The sequence below is a fragment of the Drosophila pseudoobscura genome, chromosome X, assembly GCF_009870125.1.
Source record: "Drosophila pseudoobscura strain MV-25-SWS-2005 chromosome X, UCI_Dpse_MV25, whole genome shotgun sequence".
In the NCBI taxonomy this organism is placed as follows: Eukaryota; Metazoa; Arthropoda; class Insecta; order Diptera; family Drosophilidae; genus Drosophila; species Drosophila pseudoobscura.
In genome coordinates this window covers 26,836,618-26,857,003 of record NC_046683.1, presented here as the reverse complement: position 1 = coordinate 26,857,003, position 20,386 = coordinate 26,836,618, and the positions used below count along the sequence as shown (strand labels likewise).

Genomic DNA, 20,386 nt, shown 5'->3' with positions numbered 1-20,386 from the left:
TGCTTCAAAACAAGCAATTGAAAAAATAAAAGGCATTTTAATCACGCTGTATTTTTACGAAGCAGCCAGGTCAGCTGTTTTTGTTTGCCAGAAACGATGAAAAATAATACATAACCAAAATATGTGAAAACTGGAACACCTTAAAACGAAAATGAAACGTTTTGGCTGAAAACGTAATCCGAAAAAGTAAATGAAAAACGGAGACTGCCTGAATAAGTTTTTTTCGTACAAACTAAAATGTGTCCGAATAATTATTGTACGTGTCTGGCAAAAAAAAACCCTCCACGATGGTGCCGGCTGGGCAATGCACTGCATTATCCCGGGCGAGGATAATGTACTGTCGCTTGCCCTGCCCGGGGTAATGCAGTGTCTAGCTAAGGCTATGGCCATCGTTTTCCCGATCTAAAGTCAGGGGAACTGAACCAAGGCCATGGCTGGAGGTGCCTGGCGGCCAGGCATAAAACGCTAGGGGGTGGTCCCCCCGAAAAACATTAACCGGTATGGACCTTCGGGCCAAATATGGAGGCTGATAAGGAGCAAGCACGGGTTGGGATGTCAACCCAAACGTCGGTGAAAAGCGTAACTGCTACCACCGGCGGGTACGGGGAGGAGCAATCCTCTCTGGGTGTCGCCAGCGGTCACACCTCGGGCATGGCGGGAGCAGGCCATGTCAGTTGTAATACTACTGCCACAAAAACGACGCGTTGCAGGGTGAGCCGCACGGGTTCCGTTGTCGACGCAGATTCGGACCTGGAAAGCGTGCTATCCATTAGCAAGACCGAAGAGGAAAGCCTTCTCCGCTCGCCGGAACCAGGTACCAGCTCCCTGCGTAGGGAAGAGCCGAAGCGTTCCAGGGAGGTGATGAAGGCAAAAGCTCAGTATAAGGCGGCCCTCAAGTTACTGAGCCGGCTCCAGGGCAAGGCGGATATCCAAGACCCAAGAGGAGAAGTCCAAGCTAGCCTGGGCTGAGCAACGGGTACAGGAGGGCCGCGAACACTACGCGCAGTTGCCTCAGATGAAGGCAACAAACGGTGGATTCGCCAACAAGGTGGAGGAGATGTTGGCCACCAAGAGGCAACGCTCGATCGAGAGTGCCGCCAAAGACACTCCGGCGAGCAAGCGGCAACGCGGGCCCAAGGTGGCCACCACCCAGCCGAAGACGAGGAAGACAGAGGCCGAGACAGAAGGCCATGAGCGAGGTGTCCAAGAGACATCTCATTGTGGCCTTGATCGACCGCAGCGACGAGAACGGGAAGATGACGGCGGCGCAGTGGAAGGTAGTCCACGCGCAGCTCGTCGAGGCACTGTTCTCGCGAATGGAGGAGGACCCTAGCGCTCCCATGCCCACGTTCGATGGAGCGGGATGGCTGAACGGGGTCAAAATCCTCAAGTGCAACGACGACCCAACGCGGCAGTGCTGGTGCAGAAGGTGACCCTACTGGAAGCTCTGTGGGAGGGGCCCTAGCTGGAGGTGGTAGACAGGGAGCTGATCCCGTCCATACCAAAGGCGAAGGTGCTCTTCCCCATTGCTGTCCAGGGGAAGCGAGCACTGAAGCTGCTGCAGAGGCAAAATCCGGACGTGCCAACGGCTGACTGGAAGGTTCTGCATGCCGGTAGCCCACTACCCAACGGGGGGGGCCAGCACGTGATCCTCCAGATCAGCAAGGAGGCGGAGGACATCCTGTATCCCAAGCTCGGGAAGATGGCGTGGGGCGTAGGTAGCGTATACATACGGCTGAAAAAGCGCCACCCCGAGAACAAAGATGCGCACACCCTCCAGGCAGGCGAGGTCGAGAAGGACCTAGGTCTGGAGACCATAGTGGAGGCCGCCCATGGTCTTGCGCTGGACGACTCGGAGAAGGAATAGGACGGTGACCTGACAATCATAGTCAACCCGTCGTGCGAGGTTGAGTTAGCCACCCATGACACTAAGGGTGCTGCAACTCTATCTCCATAAAAGCAAGGTAGCGTCGGCGGAGCTCCTCATTGCCATGGAGCAGGGGCCCGCCGACATAGCTTTAGTCCAGGAGCCGTGGATTGCGTCAGGCAACTCTGTGGCCGGACTAAAGTCCTCAAATTACAGCCTTCTCTACTCAACATCGGTAAGCAGGAACAGAACCGCCGTACTCGTACGGAAAGGAATCCATGCTCATCTTATGTCTCATTACAGCACGGATGACCTGACGGTGGTCATGCTGGAGAGCGAGGAAGCTGGTAGCTTCCTGCTACATGGCACACGACAGGCCCGCCCCACCGGAAGAACTTAGGAGTCTGGTGACAGAAGCCGGCTCCAAAAATCTCCAACTCCTCATTGGCGCAGACGCCAACGCCCATCACAATGTGTGGGGAAGCCCCGACATCAACGATAGAGGTGAGTCACTCCTAGACTTTATCTTATCCACTAACTTAGACGTAGCAAACGTGGGGGAGAAACAAACCCTCGTGGGTCCCACCTCGTCAAACGTGCTAGACCTAACTCTTGTCACGGGAAAGAGTACTTTGGTATCTGACTGTCATTTCAAGTGCGAATTCAAACACTCTTCGAAGATAACATCTATAGAAACCCCCTGAACACAAACTGGGCAAAATTTAAAAAGACAGTTACTTCGAAGCGCGCGAATCCGGGCTAAGTGAAATCCGCGGAGGATATTGAGAAGTTCCTAAAGACCCTATCCAACGAGTTACTGAACGCCTACCATGCATCGTGCAAGCCTCGAGAAGGAAGAGGAGGTCCAAGCCACTGTGGTGGAACACTCTCTCCAAAGGAACAACCTCAAGGAATTCTTCAAGATCGCCAAACAAGCGAGCGAAGAGATTGTCAATGAGGAATATAAAATCCTACTTAGCTCCCAAGAAGGAAATATGTACGTAAGGCACAAAGGAACTCGTGGAGAAACTTCTGCTCCAACATTGAGAAAGTGCCCGAAACCGCTAGGCTCCGGAAGCTGCTCTCAAAGCAGCCCACAGTACAGAGCCAACTAAAACTAGACAACGGACAGTGGACAGAGGGCAGTAAAGAAGCCCTAACAGCACTAATGGAGACGAACTTCCCTGGATGCACCGAGGTCACTGACGCCAAGGAGCCTCAGGACCTAGCAACCGAGGAACAGCACCCCCCAATTGGTCTGTTAACCACTAAGAGAATCCACTGGGCCATAGACTCCTACGCGGCCATAAAAGCACCAGGACTGGACGGGATATTCCCAGCCATGATGCAGTTGACCAAAGAGGTTATTACCCAATGGCTCTTCGAAATATACTCAGCATGCCTAAGTACGGGCTATCCAATGGAGAACCTCGAGAGTTGTCTTCTTCCCTAAGGCAGGAAATTGCAGCCACGTGAGTCCCAAGGATTACAGACCGATAAGCCTTACCTCCTTTATACTAAAAATAATAGAAAAGCTGTTGGATTTGAACATCACGAAAGAGGTAGGGGGACTGATTTAAACAAACCAACACGCCTGCACCAAAGGGAAATCAGTGGAGACGGCACTACACTCGCTAGAAGCCACCATCGAGAGCGCCCTTCACAATAAAAAGTATGCTTTTGGGAGCATATGTGGACATCTCAGGAGCATTCAACAACGTGGCCACAACCGCAATAACAAGTCGCCTAGAAGCGAATAACATACACCCTGCAATCAACGTCTGGATCAAAAACCTCCTAAGTTGTAGACGGGTGCAATCGGAGTGGGGCACTGCTTCCATGCTTCCATGAAAGGAAGGCCCCAAAGATAACAGCTTATGCAGACGACATAAGCATACTTATTACGGGTGTATGTCCATCGACCCTCAGCTCCTTAATGGAACGTACACTCAGGGAGATATGTGAGTGGGCGGCAGAGGTAGGACTCAGTATCAACACCGACAAGACGGACCTCATCCTCTTTACCAAGAGGTACAAGGTACCGATATGGACCCTGTCACCTGCTCTAATGCACTGGATCTACATCTCGGTGGTGCGACCAACACTGCTGTATGGAGCCTTAGTGCGGTGGCAGGCTACTGAAAAGAAGACATACCATAAGCTTATGGAAAAGACTCAGTGACAGGCTGTGCTCTGTATTACAGGGGCGCTGAGGTCAACCCCAACAAAAGCACTCGAAGCTGTACTCGGAATCGACCCCCTGGACATTCACGCTCGCCTGATTGCGGGAAAGGCAGCACAACGCCTTATAGCATCAGGAAATCTATAGCCACAAGGATACGGGCATAGTTCAATCCCCAGGGAAATGAACAGATCAACTGATTACATGACCCCCCAAACTTGCCTTGACGTCAAAACAACCACATTTTTGGAACCTGAAGACTGGAAAATTGGAAGGAACCAAACTGAGCACCTCAATATATACACAGACGGCTCCAAGATGGACGGAGGAGTAGGAGCGGGCCTATACTGTACAGACCCTGAGATAAGGCTGTCGTATAAGCTACCGGATCAATGCAGCATATTCCAGGCAGAAGTTTTTGCCATCGGGAAAGCAGCGGAGGTCGCTCTCCTCACAGAACGACCACACGATGGGGTCATCCTATTCGTCGACAGCCAAGCGGCGATAAGATCCATGCAGTCGTCCGCGGTCAGTTCCAGAAGTGTCTTGGCGATCAGTTAGGCACTAGACATCCTAAGCACGACAAAGACAGTGCGGATCTATTGGGTTCCCAGCCACCAGGGCATCGAAGGAAACGAAGCGGTGGACGTACTAGCTAAGGACGGCGTCGGACTGGAGAATAGGAGAACGTGCCTGTCTCCCTTAGAACGCTGCAAAGCGATCTAGAGGAGCAGGCTAGAACACAAACTGATAGCAGGTGGAGGAGGTGGAGCAGGTGGTGGAGCAGGTGGTGGTACCTGCAGAACCTCGAAAATAATGTGCAAGGAACGCAACGAGAAACTAAGCCACTACCTACGGCACCTACCACGAAAGGACTGTAGATTGTTAGTCGGAATACTAACAGGTTATTTCCTGGCTGCTGCACATGCAACAAAGCTAGGCATCACCAACAGAGATGTAGAAAATGCGATGAACCTGGGGCTATCGAGACCCTGGAAGATCTCATCTGCAACTGTCCGGCTCTCTCAAGGGCTAGGAGGAGATACCTGAGCGCCCCAGTCCTGGTATCACTGGAAGATGCCTCCAAAAGTACGCCACAGGAACTGCTGGCCTATGCTAAAAACACCTCGATTCTCGGGGACTTTAAAAGCACATAAACACTCCCACGACGGTTCATACACCCCCCTATCCGGATAACTAAGGGCCAGATTGGCCTATGCGTGGCCCCGCTGAGGGCCGTCTGGGTTAACCTAACGTAATTATTGTGCGTAAAAAAGTGGTCTTTTTGATTTGAGATTTTGAGTTGTTTTTAAATGCCAAAGAAAGTTTTTTTTGTATATATGTTTAAAATTAGTATTAGTAACATCCATGCTCATAATGAAATACACATTTTTTGTTAAAGTTAAATACTTTTTAAGTTATTTATAAAGACAGTTGAAATAGACGGGTGTCCGAATAAATGTTGTGCTGACTGTATGTCCATAATGAATGCGCCGGCAAAACAGCGAAGCGACGACCAAAAAAGAACCAACAGTTATGCACAAACGAACGACCGAGATGTTTTGCACTATTTCGAGTTCGAGAGAGATACGTGCAGCCGATCACGAAGCAGATGGCGAAAGAGAGGCGAAAACGTTAGAGAGATCCAAAGAGATCTTTGGATCGTTACGGCCAATGTTACGTTAAACCATTAACACACGACAAGTCCATGGCAATCAGTTCAAGGTCAAAATGTTGGAAGTTGCCGAACTTTCCCGTTAACTCTGACTACACAAATTAAGAATTGCTCCGTTCTTAAGGTTACAATGGTGGCAGGTTCGAAGCAGTGGATATAAGTAAAAAAAAAACTTTGAATACGTGTGTGCTTGTATGCACGCGATAATAGAAAGCTTAAGAGAGAAGTTCTTGACGTTACCTAAGAGCTATTAACGGCTGGTGCTCCCAACAGGAACATTTCTATTGATTATTTAATAAGAGATAGTAGAGTGTCACAGATCGGCAGACATAGCCGAACGATATGAAGAAGCGCACTACTGAGCTCTGTATTCTCAGTCCGAAAGCAGTCATGCGTTTCCTTACGGAACATTGGCTTGTGGGCATCTTTAAAAACCGGCAAGTGCCCTTACAAGAAGTTTTTAAGAGAACGGAGGAGATTATAGAACACGTTTTCTTCTCCTGCCTAGCACCAACCAAAATATACTAGGACATTTTTGTAGCCCTTTAATTAAAATTGCAGATATCGAATTCTATCTCTATCTATCAGATAAACTTTTTTTGACTTACAGCTCTCAATTTCAACAGTACAGTTCTGTGAGTCCAGTGGGTAATAATGCAAATCCATCATACAGGCAAGGGTTGTGGTAAACCGCATACCATACGTAACAGCGCCATCGCCCCCAAGGCGCACCAACTTGTTTCTCTCGGTTACGTCATGTAAAAAGCTTTTAAAAGATATGGGGTGTATAAACGCTCGTATAAATTATTTTAGAAATTACAGTCATTGTACCTGTTTTTGTCATTGGCGAAAAATGTATCTGGTACCCAAATTTTCTCAGCAAAATCACCTGACAAAGTCAGCACATCGTTGACTCCATCATCATCTGCATCGCCATTATAATACGGTCCGTAAATATTAAACGCCAGACGCTCGTCCCGCCAATACTGATTCAAGTACATTGTTATTGTATAATCCTTATCAAACAGATTACATGTTATTTATATACTTCAAGTGTATCAAGCATATCAAAATCTATTTACCATATTAACTTCTGATATGGCGTCGAAGCTTGCAATTGTCAAATCCATTCCAACGTGTAGTGGATCGCCTCCAAAGTTAGGCCTGAGACGAATGTCGTATCCCTGCAGTATCTTCGATATCGTTTGTGTAACATTTTCAAGACGTCCGGCAAGCATGTCCTTTTGCTTGCATCTAAAACAATAGATATTTGTGATCAGACATATTTTCGAAACTTTTTGCTACCGATAGTGTTTCATTTCCAATTTATTTTCCCATATTTGACTTGTTAAAAATTATTTTTTCTTTTAAAAGTTTAAATATTTCAGTTAAGTATGTAAGGAAGGAATTTGCAACTTGTTGTTTTGAATTATTTGGGGGAAGTCAAATTTGAGGTGCTCCGCAGCCCTGAGAACGCTCTTTTGCGAATTGATAGTCATTTCGCAGCGTTTTGCGATTTGTGATGGTGGAGTGCTTTCTAATTAAATAAATCTACTGCCAACTGTACCGAACAGTCAGGCTTTCAAGCTTGCATTTCCTGGCCTCGACAGAATACATAGGCTTATGAGCGGTTCGACCAGAAAATCATAGACATAGGTTACACATTCTTAGTTCAACTGTCCCACGGCTTCACCTTTCCTTTAAATTTTGAAAGCAATTATGCTTGTGTCAAATGACATACGCTAAACAGAGTCAAGTGTCAATGCGCTGTGAAGATTAAAAGAGCGAAACAAGAGCTCAAGTGATCCCAAACGGAAATCTTTAAAAATTCAATGTAGTGAAAGGATATACTAATAGGCTCTGCAAACGGAGCACATCCCGGGGGAATGGTGGGATATTTTGACAGATGTGAATCTCCGATTCACACTGGAAACATCAACCATCCACCAGCCATCAACAACAGCTGATGCCAATAACAAGTATATTAAATTTGCCCGGAAGATTTATTAATTTTTTCCTCTTATAATGAATGATGAATATAAATATATCAATTATTTCGGTATAGAGCGGAATAGGTCTTGAAAGCCACCACAAAAATAATATCGCCATAATATTGTATAGACCGTAATGAAAGTGAATATTACCTTATTATAATTAATTTTTTTATTTTTTAAAACTTCTGTTCAGGCCAGCAGGAGATGATTGCCGCGCACTGTGCCAACGCCGGGCGTTCCGGTCCCAACTTGCGCTCGCGCGCTCGGATGGGCGCTCGGGAGGTCTACGATCCACAGGTCACGATTCACACGGCGCTCAAGCCATCATAGAGCATAGATCATAAGCCTTAGAAGTTAGTTACGTTTTCCACCCCCAATTCGAACGGTCGACCTACCGCGCCCCAGAACAAAATTCACACCTACATATCACGAAACACAGCTACTTTTCATTTCTCGTGACGGCTTCTGGGAGGTTCACTGGATCAACGATTTTTTGCGTTTGGAGAATTGATCTTCGATTCGCCCCACTACAAACATTGGTCCTTCGAGCCGGATCTTCGCCTTCCCCATAAGGAGAAGCAAACCCCAGCCAGCATCGGCGGATCGCTCCAAGTTCAAGATAAGTACTCTTCAATTGTGCCTAACAACAGCGCAGTGATTTTGTGCGAGTTTTCCATCCCAGTCCGAGTTCCCGTGGCATATGTATATACATACATATGTATTTATTTCTCGCTCTAGCTCCAAATTAAACCATACTTCGTTCTGCCAACGGTTGTGGCCTCCCACTTCTCCAAGGGTTTAATTTGATCCGAGTTAGCTCCTGCGTTCAGCTTCCGATCCAGTGTAAATAATATTCCTACCTCTCTCAGCTACCAGCTGAGCTTTCGTTGCTAACATACATACATACATGTATGTACACATCACAACGCAATCCAAGCGGCTGGCAACAAACATAAAGTCATATTCTTGCAATTATTTTTGTTGTTTATTCCGTGCATGCTCAGCGTTCCATAGTTTGTCGGTTTTATAAGGAAATAATATAACAAATCACAGCGCCTCCTTATTTATGTAACTAATTATACTACTAACAAAATAACGATCCATACATACGGCACATACATATGTATTTATCTTACATATCTATACGTACGCATTTTAAATTAGCATATTCTTGCACATCTATAACAATAATATATAATATATATAATATACATAACGGTTATCCACCGTTTTACCCGTTGTTTGACATCTTTTCAACCCAAGCCGCGGTACATAGCACTTACAACCATACATACACACATACAAGCAGCAGCAGCGGTGCATTCTTTTCGTTTTTCTTTTCGCTTTCGCTTCTCCACCGTTTGCCTGCGTTGTAGTTGTTGGGAAAATATTTTTCGGTGCCGCGCTTCCTTCGCAATAAATTCCACCAAAACCACATATCCACGGTTCGTAGTTCTAAACTTCCACGTCGCCATTTGAGCTTACCTACCTTTGCGACTCTAATACGCGTTATCGCAAATCCATCAGCAAAACATGCCCACTGTTGAGAAGAAATCTAGCAAGAAGTTTAAGCGGGGGAGTTCGCTGAGTTTGACCCATCCACCCAGCTCCAACGGCTCAGTCACTACGCCCACATCTTCCCGTCCGGCCCCAGCTGAGCGAGGTCCGACCACGTCCAGGGCTCACCCACCACATGCCTTCGAGGCCTTGTTGCTCCCCTCGGGAGTCCCTCGCACGGCTCCTAGCACTATGGCCGCCAGTTCCGCACGGTCTTAGTTTGCCTTGGCTGCAAGCAGACTGACCCGCTTCGACTAGAAGCTCAGCGCTCCAGATGCTAGCACACCAACCCGCTCGCTCTCCCAAGTATATCGAGATCAACTCCGAAGCCTGTGGGCAAAGGTGGACGTGGAGTTCGCGGCCTGTTCGGTGACGATGGCGGAAGAGGATCCAGAGGGTGTAGCTGATGTCCAAGAGATGTACGATGACTGCTACGCGGTCTACGCGCAATGCCTGGTCGAACTGAACGATCAGCTCGAGCCCCCGACTGTCCCTCACACGCCACAACTGGCCGTTCAAGTGTGTAGTGTCCAACTATTCGAAAATCAAAAGAAAAAAAATAAAAGGTCGAACAAGTTAGGTACACTTTCTAGAAAGATACTTTTCATACCGCCCTCGCTAGCATAGCTCGAAGAAATTGGTGGAATGCAGGAGATCCAGAAGATCATCCGATTGCACAGTTATGTTAAAGCTTAAAGCTCAGCTTAGGAATGCAATAGGTACAGGCGAATAGACTTTATTCATGTGAAATCATTCCCCTGCATAGTTTCACTTACGGCACACGTATATATAGATTTTCGCGATAACAATCGCAGAGTGAATGGTGAAGACACGTGGAGTTACATAACTTCAAATTTTTCGCTATTATCTAATCATCCACTGTTTATTTGGATTAATAAATCCGAAGAGTGGCGTTAGCTGAACTACCCGAGGGAAAAGGGAAAATAAAGTGAAATTCTTGAAAGAAGCAAAGGTACGTTAGTCCACGGTGGAAAGATGAGGTTCTGACACAGTTTTATTTAGGGATAGGAGTACTGGAAAATCTTAATACAGCCAAGCCGGCCAACCAATCTACGGTATCAACTACTAAAACAACAAAACTGACCGTTTGGGAGTTAGTGCAGTGCACATCCACGGCGGCAAAGTGAAGGCTGAATTTGACGTTGGGCTAGCTCAATATCGGAAATCATTTACGCCTCGTGAAAGACCAACCACCATACACCACTGCTGGATGTCCGAACTTCAGTTTGAACCTGCCGATCTCAAAAAACCGGAGGACATAATCGTCACCAACCTACGAAAATTTACAAAGGATTGAGTAATTAGGCTAGCCTAAACCACATTGCCTCAGAACCACTCTTGCTGTCAGCAGATTTTTGTTTATTTTGATTCCCGTGTAATCAAAATCTCAAGTAAAATTTCAAGTGCAAGTTCTCGTTTGCCTTTATCATTATCACATAAAAATCTATACGCTGCTGCTCTAAGAACCAGCTGATTAGATCCACATATTCATATCCCGTTTATCATTGTGTTGATTAATGTAGTAACTAAATAGCTTCCTCCAATGAGTAAATTTGTAAAGTAATTGAAGATTTTGAAAACTGAGCAATATGAGTTCGGGATAATGTGTTTCTCTTTATATATATATATACATTTATGCTGACCAACCTCTAAATTACACAGTGCATACAAATGAATCCGTCAAAGTCATCTTGGGCCCAACGATACACCGATGAGTTTAACCAATTACTGTGAGTACCACTAGTGGCTGAAACCACAATGCCTATACACCAATGCAGGCGTAAGTTTGTTAAAGTAGATATATATATACTGATTTGAAAGAATATTTCCCCCCTCAAATGCTCAAATAATTAAGTTTTTTTTGCTGATCCAAGTAGAAGGAAGTCTGTATATTTTTGTTTATTTGTAAATGTAAGGAATCGGATTATATCTGTAATTTATGTAAAAAAAATATATATATATCAATACAGTCTCACATGGTTAGGGACATTTAACATTAAAATAAAAAGGAATTTGTAATCATGAATATGTCTGCCTAAACTAAATATTATCTCCGTCCGTCAAATACTTATGCTTATCTCCCTCAAAATGCACTAGAAGATGTTGGATCTTTGAATTGGGACAACGCCCGAATGTAAACGCGTTTGTCATGGTTGGGTGGGTAAAGACTAGGGACATATATCACCGCTGTTCCCTCCATCAGACCGAAGACGAACTACACTTTTTCTAAGCGTTTTCTAAATGCGTATCGGCGCAGAGTGGAAATGAGTTTTTTTTATTGGTTATTGATATTAACGTCGAGATCCTGTTTATTTTTTTTTGAAGCGCATTATATTGATTTGTGTCAGGAAAACTGTGTAGCCAAAAACCAATCCGACGAGCTGGACCCGAGCACAGCAAGAATGCGCGCCTTTGAACCTAGCTTCCTATTAATATGAGGTCAGAAAAAAACCACCTATTGGCCAATGTCGGAGTTAGAGCCTAAATAGGCTCTGGCCCTAACTCACTGGCGAAGACCAAACACTACAAGTGCCGACTTCCGGCGGTTGCCGCCTCCCTTCATGTGACACTGAAGTTTTCAGTGGGGACTACCAGCAGTGGCCCACAAGACCTGTTCACCGCCATCTACATAGAAAACCCAAGGTTGGCTCCAGTGAAAAAACTGTTCCACCTCAACAAAAAGACCTGCGGTGAAGCCCACGACATAGTGGCACAGGCTCCACTTACGAACGAGGGTTTCGCGTCCGCATGGAACGCCCTGCGTGAGCGTTTCCTAAACAAGAGGCTGATACTCAAGGCCCAGCTGAAGATCCTTTTCATTCTGCCCCAAATCCGTACCGAGTCAGCAGCAGCGCTAAAAGAGCTCCAAAGGGCCGTCCACAAGTGCATCACGACACTCACACACTCCGAGGTCTCCACAGACAGCGTTTTCGCTGACGGAGTGCTAGTGTACCTCATTTCCGCTAAGCTGCCAAAGACAACCTTTGAGCTTTGGGAGCAATCCGTGACCTGGCACGCCAAGGACAAATTCCTGGCGGAGCGGTACCTGTCTCTCAAAGTGACCGATGACGGCCATCCAGGCATGGAGACTCAGGCCCACTCCAGGGCGAGCATAGCCACTTCAGACAATTCCAGTAGCAATCAGTTTCGGACTCAAAGAAGTCCTTATCCTAGGAGTGTCCACTCGTTTGAGACCACAGGGAATCAAAAGAGGAGAACGTGTGATCTCTGTTTCAAAGAGTATCATCCAATCTGTTTTTGGGCCTCTCTTCCTTCAAATATCCGCTGACGCTCGCTCCGACTACATTAAGAAAAGGCAGCTTTGTTTGAACTGTTTTGCAAGGGGCCACCAGATACGAGCATACCAAAGCGCCCAGAATTGTATCACTTGTGGAGACCGGCACCACACGCTTCTACACCGTAGCAATCCAGCAAACTCCAGCAAAGCGATTTCCACAACGACACAAAATTCCTCAGCGTGGCCCAAGCTACGAGAACCAAGCGTGCAAAATACAAGTTCGTCCGAAGCCCAACCTAACGTTCAGGCGTATTTCGCCTCCGGCACGAGGACTGTCCTTCTAGGCACGGCCATCGTAAATATTTTCCACTGGGAAAAACTTTCCACGCGCGCGCTCTGATCGACTCTGGCTCAGAGGCGACGTTCATTAAAGAACGTCTTGTGGACATGATCAAATTGCCATTCCAACGAATCCAGGCACAGGTCTCCGGCCTAAATAATGCCGTATCCGCTCAGTCAAAGAAGCTCTGCAGTTTTTCCATCCGTTCTCCGACTAAGTCGAAGCAGGCCAAACGCCGCCCTCGTCGTCCAGCTCGCTCAGCCGCGACTGCACCGTCGCCATCTACATCGGCCCACGACGAACGACACACTCGTCTCCCCGCGAGCCGCCCCGTCGTAGGACCCACGGCGCCATCCATAGATTCCTTAAGAGCAAGCCCCGTTTTGCTCATCCGCACGCCTATCCGACCGTGGAGCGACACTGAGTCGACGTCCTTGTCAAGTCCAGAGCGTTGTTTTTTGATCAATCGTGTCCGGGTCGTGCACCCAGCCATAGGCCACCCCATTATACTTTGCAATCCTGCCAGGGGGGGGGGGGGGTTCAGTTCAGCAGGAGATTGTTGCCGCGCACTGTGTCAACGCCGGGCGCTCCGGTCCCAACTTGCGCTGGCGCGCTCCGAGGGGCGCTCAGGAGGTCTACGATCCACAGGTCACGATCCACACGGCGCTCAAGCCAGCATAGATCATAAGCCTTAGAAGTTAGTTACGTTTTCCACCCCCAATTCGAACGGTCGACCTACCGCGCCCCAGAACAAAATTCACACCTACATATCACGAAACACAGCTACTTTTCATTTCTCGTGACGGCTTCTGGGAGGTTCACTGGATCAACGATTTTTTGCGTTTGGAGAATTGATCTTCGATTCGCCCTACTATAAACAACTTCTAACAAGTCGTTCTGGAACTTCGTTTGGGGATGATTAAGACCTGCACCATCTTCTCCTGCCTCATGTCGTGCTCTTTCTATTTTCTGTGGTGGACCACAGACCAGTCGGTCTCTGGCGATCTCTGCCAGACACGAAATGTCCTAATTTTTGGATTTCTTTGCCTCCGCTCCCCACCCCTCGCTATGTCTTCTAGAGTACAACATATTAACCAGATCGTATAATTATTATGGCCAGAATAAACAAAAAACACTATAAAACAGACTATTAAAGCTTGAGCAACCAAATTTGGTATCCAAGCTCCTGTGATATCGGACCATGACTCGTCATGTTTCGCCCCCCTTCCACCCGCGCAAAGGATAAAAATCTGGGGCATCCACAATTCTCAGAGACCCATGTTAGATCTCACCTTAAGACGTATTTTTCAAAATTTCGCGCTACCCCCTTCCGCCCGCACAAAAGAGGAAAATCTGTGGCATCCGCAATATTGAAGATACGAGAAAACTAAAACGCACAATGATAGAGAATGACCATATCTATCAGTATCTGGACCAGATCGGATCATTTTTAAACCCAAAAATAAGAAATAAATTTGCAGTGGCTACGCAGCGCCCAACGACACGCTCAGACTGATTTTCTGTCTCTCTCGCTCCTTGTTGTGTCGTTCAATATGAGCGGCGTCTGCCGGAGGAGAGCCATACCGACTAAGTATCGGGTATAAATGTAGAGTTGCGGTCGCCGCAGCAACTCACAACGTTCCCCCTCGTTTTTGTAAATTTTTTCACAATCATTGTTTATTTAGTGAATACCATTCTTCCGTTGTGACTGACAATTATTCAGAGTTGCATTTAAAAACCATCGGTCAACTGTCGCGTAGAAACGTGCGGTTTAGGAACATCCAAAATGGATGGGGAACTAGCCGAAAAATGTTCGGAACTGCAATACGAAACGAAATGGATGGTGGATGGTCGTCAGTGTAAATACCCTATAAACCTATCCCCGTGTGACCAAGTATGATGTGTTAGGCTCAAGAATCCATAACCAGATCCGAGGACCGAATCTAACTCAAATTTTATCAATACACACTGGGCGGAATTCCCAAATAAGTTGCATAAAGTCGAATAAAGCAGATATCGAGCTGAAACTTGGTGTATTTTATAAATATAGCACTCTTAATACATACATATTTGTACAAAATTTGAAGATCATTTGACCACGCCTACCCCAAATAGCCCATATATGGCAGCAAGGCGTGTACGCGATCACAAAAGAAAGTCATGAGAGCTATAAAAAAAGCACTACAATTTTATGGGAATGGATTATTCTGTTGTAATTTTGAATAAACAATTTTTATTTCGATCAAATTCTTACTTAATGCCAGGTTCTATATTAATTTATTCTACTATTTAACTATTTCTCACAATTTATGTTAGATTTTGGATTTAGTTGTTGTTCCGACTCATCCGAGTCATAATCAAAACTGAAATCATTGTTTAAAGGCTGAATATTTTTTGGAAAATGATAATGTTTGTGTTTTATGTCGAGGTGCTTCTTTCTTAATGGATATACTTGCGATGGGGGGATCTGAAGAGTACATAGTTCTTTGGAATACATCCATCATATTGTATACATCCGGGCCGGACTAAATGTGTTATTAGACCCGTGCCGAAAGTCAGCCTGGCTGGGGGCCCGGTATATAAAAATGATATCACTAAATGATAGTGGGGGCTGTTTTTTTCGTAAAGAGGCCTTAGCCCACGAAAAGCTCAAGAGCTTTTGAAGCTTCAAGCTTCAGCGAAGATCAGCAGTAGCAGGTGCTTTACACCTATGCGTCTGTGAGTAATACAAAATTTCCTAATTAAATATTTATAAAATTATTCCACGTACCCCAATTTTTTTTTTAGATTATACATATTATTCGTACTATTCGAGAATATTTTTCTTATATTTATATTCCCCTTATTGCCCTAGCTTATACTCTTCCCTTAATTATATATAATATTCTTTCTACGTATATTCTTAACTTTAGGCCCTATCGTTAAAAATAAATATTGTCAATAATTTGGAAATGAGTTGGTAGGAGATTTTTGTTTAGGAGTCATGAAGGGATCGATGTGGGAGAGTGTGGTATAAGGGAGATAAGGGATCATCCGTAGGGCATATAATCTCAGGAAATTGGATGATCAAGGTCGGGAGGGCCATGGCTGTTGCATCCAACACCAGCACAGTTAGCCGTCGGGGCGGATATACATGGCTGAAGCCAACTTCCCTTTCCCTTTAATTCCTTTATCCCTTCTAATTCCCCCAGTCTCCTCCTCCCCCAGTCCTCCTCCCCCAACCAGCTGACACAAGTCATACAAGTCGGTCATACGCAGAGTATTGCACGCGAACAAAAAAAATAGTAAGATAATGCATCGACGCGATCACGTAAAGGAAAGGAACGGTTTTTATTACTGATTGCTACATCGGCAGCTAGTTTTTGTTTTAGACGGGGCACTGCTTCATCATAATTTAGCTTTGGTCTACCTAATTGAAGACTGTGCTTCTCTTATTTTTTTTTTCCAAAACAATTTTTAAGCGCATTGATAGCCACTGTGAATGATTTTTATACCCGATACTCAAAATGAGTATTGGGGTATATTATTATACCCGATACTCAAAATGAGTATTGGATTGTTTTGGATCCAGACCTCTGTGATATGTCACTACTACAAAAATATTTTAAAACTTCGCCCCCACAAAGGACGAAAATCTGTGGCATCCACATTTTTAAAGATACGTGTTCGGGCCAGCCGCTGAATAATAACCGTAACTTTAACATTATTATTGTATGAGCAGAGAGAGCCGCCTATGTTGTAAAACGTTGACTTTCTGCAGAGCTGCTGCGCTCTCCCGCTAAAGGGGCTCTCTGCCGCCGCCACTTCGGCAATCACTTTGATCTAACGCCGTCGTCTATAGTTTAGTTCTATGCTAACCCCTCTGCGCATTGGTTGCATATCGATCTCGCATAAATTTTATCTGGCAATAGCAAGCAATCGGCTTCCGCTAAGCCACCAAGATTAAATACGAATTATAAAGTTTAACCCAAAATCTCTTTTCATTTTTTAAACACATAGGTGCCAAAAAAGCTTGTCATCTCAAACATTGGTGACCCCCCGACGTGATATAAAACCATTTCTTAATCGCGTTCCGTTAAAACACTTATTAATTATACAATATTGTGTTGTTGGGTAGTTTAACTACCAACAAATACATTTGGGTGCACGTTGAAAAACATTTTAAAGTGCAAATTCAGTGAGAGTGTGGCTGGAATATTTATAGACAAATTCCTCCGTTCTCTTTCGTAGTTATCAGACGTGTTTTTGTTTTGCGCTCCGCATTTTTTCCCTTTGTTTCGAATAAACAGCCGGAGTTTTCCTAACTAAATTCTAATTATACTCCCTAACCAGACAACAATCTGGAAACCAATTCTTTTACGCGAGTGCATGCCTTTTGATTTGTGTTAAAATATTATTTTAACATACTTTTTATTTTTCGGCGTCGGCTTGTGTTGTGTTGTGTTGTTGCAGTGAGTGAGTATTGCATTGCAGTCCGCTCTCGTCTGGTAGCTTTTGTTGTCTTATCACTCTCTCGCTATCACCTCAACCTCAATAACTGTTCTTTCTCTCTCGCTCTTTCAACTTTCTGAGCAATAGCGCTCTCTGTCTAGTAGCTCTCGCTATAACCTCTCTCCACTCTGCTCTCTTTTTTTTTTCTTACCAATTCCGCTTTGAGCGTTGTCTGGCATATTGGTCTAATACCAATTTGTTTTGGAAATTTTTAATTTTTTTAATTTTAATTTTTCTTTGCAAATTTTCTTAAGAAAATATTTAAATAATAAAAATAAAAATGGAATTCGCTGTGGTCTGCGCCAAAAAAACGTGCAAGAAGCAGATCACTCACGATCAGCCGAATGTCCCCTGCTGGCTCTGCGACAGCGTAGTCCACGCAAAATGCGCGGGATTTTCTGGCCTCGTGAGTGATGCTAGAGCCAAACGTAATGGCTTGCATTACAGTTGCGAGGCATGCCGTGCGGTGGATAAGGAAATGGTATCTTTCATGAGGCAGACGCGGAGTGGCTTTAAGGAGCTGACCGTTAGTTTCAAAAACCAATACGATCGGCTCCTAGCCATGGAGGCTAAGTTTAGCGGTTTAAAACTGCTGAATGAGACTCCGAGGCGCAAAAAGGTCACTCCGCGGGACCTGCAAGTGCCAACCGTCACTCAGCCGTGCGCCGCCGAAAAACTGACTCCGACCACTCCAACTGTGCAGCAGTTGATCTCGTTTGGCACTCCAAGGGCAACGAAAGCTGCTGGCGATGCAGATTCGGTAGCCGAATTCATCGCCTCGGAGAATGTGCAGCCAAGTACGTCTGCTGCGTCCGTGTCCGTGGTGTCCGCAAGTTCACTAGTTGTCCCGTCTATCCCGATCCCACCAGTAAATAGACGTTCCGGACCTCCGGATATTGCCACCACTAAACCACTGGTGGGAGTCCCACCAAAACGACAAGTTTTTGTTTCACGGCTGGCCCCTGACCTCACATCTAATGATGTAACTGCTTTCATTCAAAGCAAAATAAAAGCCGTGGGTTTAAAGGTGGAGAAATTTAACTTCTCTTATGCCAGGGAGATAGCGTCGTTTAAGATAAGCATCTCCCCAACTCAATTTGACACCATTTGCTCCACCAAATTTTGGCCGGAGCATTTGGTGGTGAAGGAGTTTAAGGCTAAGAAGAAGAATAGGCCCCCCATATCGCTTCCAAATCTTTCCAGCGTGCCACCCTCAACCTCAACTTCCTCTTCCTCAACTTCCCGTCTTGCTCCAACCTTTCCAAGAAACTAACTTCTCTTTTAGTAACCTATCAGAATGTAAGAGGCTTGCGTAGTAAGCTCAGCATTCTTTTCCGGGATAGTGTTGCATTTGCTTCCCACGTTATTGTGTTTACTGAAACCTGGTTAAAGCCGGACATTCTTAGTTCCGAGGTTTTGGCAGGTCGGTACACAACTTTTAGAAAGGACCGTTCGTCTCGACGTGCAGGAGGGGTTCTAATTGCAGTGGACTCTTACTTCACGTCGGAACACTTCACAGTCCAAGTTCAACAGGAACTGGAATTCCTGTGTTTAAAACTGATTCTTCCCGCTTTCGCTATATTCATTACTTGCTCGTATATCCCACCTTCTTCGGATATTTCAATTTATGAGCAGCACTTGTCCGCTTTAACCGCTGTTGCTTCCTCGCTATCTGATAAAGATCGTATGATAGTTCTTGGTGACTTCAACTTGCTAGGAACTGTTTGGTCTTCGGTAAACGAGTCTAGTATCCTAGTGCCCATGTCACGACATGACTTTGTTGACGGCTTGCTTGACCTGTCGCTGTCTCAAGTCAATCATGTGAAAAATTCCTTGGGTCGATTGCTTGATCTATGCTTTGTATCGGATCCGACCATAGTGTTGTTAACCCGAGCCCTTCCGCTCACTATACCTGAAGACGCCTACCACCCTACTTTCGAGGTGTCGCTAGACATAGGACCAACTGTATTGGATCGGTCGAGTAGACTACCTGAACGTGTCCGCTGCTTTCGTAAAGCCGAGTTTGCGAAGCTTAATAACCTAATTAGGGATTTTGTTTGGTCCGCTTTGTACTTGTGCACTGATGTCACAAAAGGCACAAACATTCTTTACAATGCTCTTGGCACATTTTTTGAGTCTTGTGTCCCGCTTTCTTGTCCGATTAGATCTGGAAAACCCCCTTGGTTTACCAAAGAGTTATCCAGTCTAAAAAACTTAAAATCAAGACTTTATAAAAAATTTCAAGAAGTGGGTTCTCCTACTTCTCACTCTCGTTATGTAATAGCTCGGTCAAACTTTTCAGTTCTTAATGCTCAATGCTATAAGAACTACCTATCTCGTTGCAGGATACGTTTTTCTCAGGACCCTAAACAGTTTTACTGCTTCGTAAACAGTAAGCGTAGAACGTCCGCACACCCATCCTCGCTATCATTTTGTAATACGTCGGCAAATAATGATCAGGCAATTGCCGATCTTTTTGCCCAGTTTTCCCAAACCACCTATTCTGAGGAACGCTACTCTGGTCAACCGTACCCATACGGATTACCGAGGTCGAACGGCATTTTCAGTCCCTTGTTAAATGAATATTCCCTACTTCAAGATCTTCGACTAGTTAAGCCGGTGTTTTCACCGGGTCCAGACGGGGTTCCAGGTTGTGTACTCAGGTACTGCGCCGAGGCTCTGTGTGGACCATTGCTTAAACTATTCACCCTGTCCATTGATTCCTCTTGCTTCCCCCCAATCTGGAAGGAATCGTTTATAATTCCTCTCCATAAAAAAGGTAGTGATCTGATGCCAAAAATTATAGAGGTATAGCAAAGTTATCCGCTATTCCCAAATTGTTTGAGAAGGTTTTAACTCCGCACTTGCAACATCTCTGCAAGTCACTTATATCTCCAACTCAGCATGGATTTATAAGGCGGCGATCAACCACCACGAACTTGTTAGAGTTTACCTCTTTCATTATTAAAGGCTTTCAAGGTAACTTACAGACGGATGTTATTTACACCGACTTTAGTAAAG

At 45.4% G+C, this 20,386-nt stretch overlaps 1 protein-coding gene and 1 long non-coding RNA gene across 6 annotated transcripts in view; one reads left to right on the top strand and one right to left on the bottom strand.

Annotated features, from left to right (window-relative positions):
* The window catches only part of Lcch3 (Ligand-gated chloride channel homolog 3), a 423,845-nt gene that overhangs the window by 166,247 nt on the left and 237,212 nt on the right, over positions 1-20,386 (bottom strand). For all 5 annotated transcript variants that reach the window (XM_033383167.1, XM_033383165.1, XM_033383166.1 and 2 more), the window contains 3 exons: positions 6,807-6,978; positions 6,556-6,740; positions 6,333-6,490 (listed from right to left, as the gene is read on the bottom strand). In XM_033383167.1, coding sequence (XP_033239058.1) covers positions 6,333-6,490; positions 6,556-6,740; positions 6,807-6,978 — 515 coding nt within the window. The remainder of the gene's footprint in view (positions 1-6,332; positions 6,491-6,555; positions 6,741-6,806; positions 6,979-20,386) is intronic.
* LOC117184642 (uncharacterized) lies at positions 10,177-10,358 on the top strand. Its single transcript, XR_004470052.1, has 2 exons — positions 10,177-10,248; positions 10,299-10,358. It is a non-coding gene; the product is annotated as an uncharacterized lncRNA (long non-coding RNA).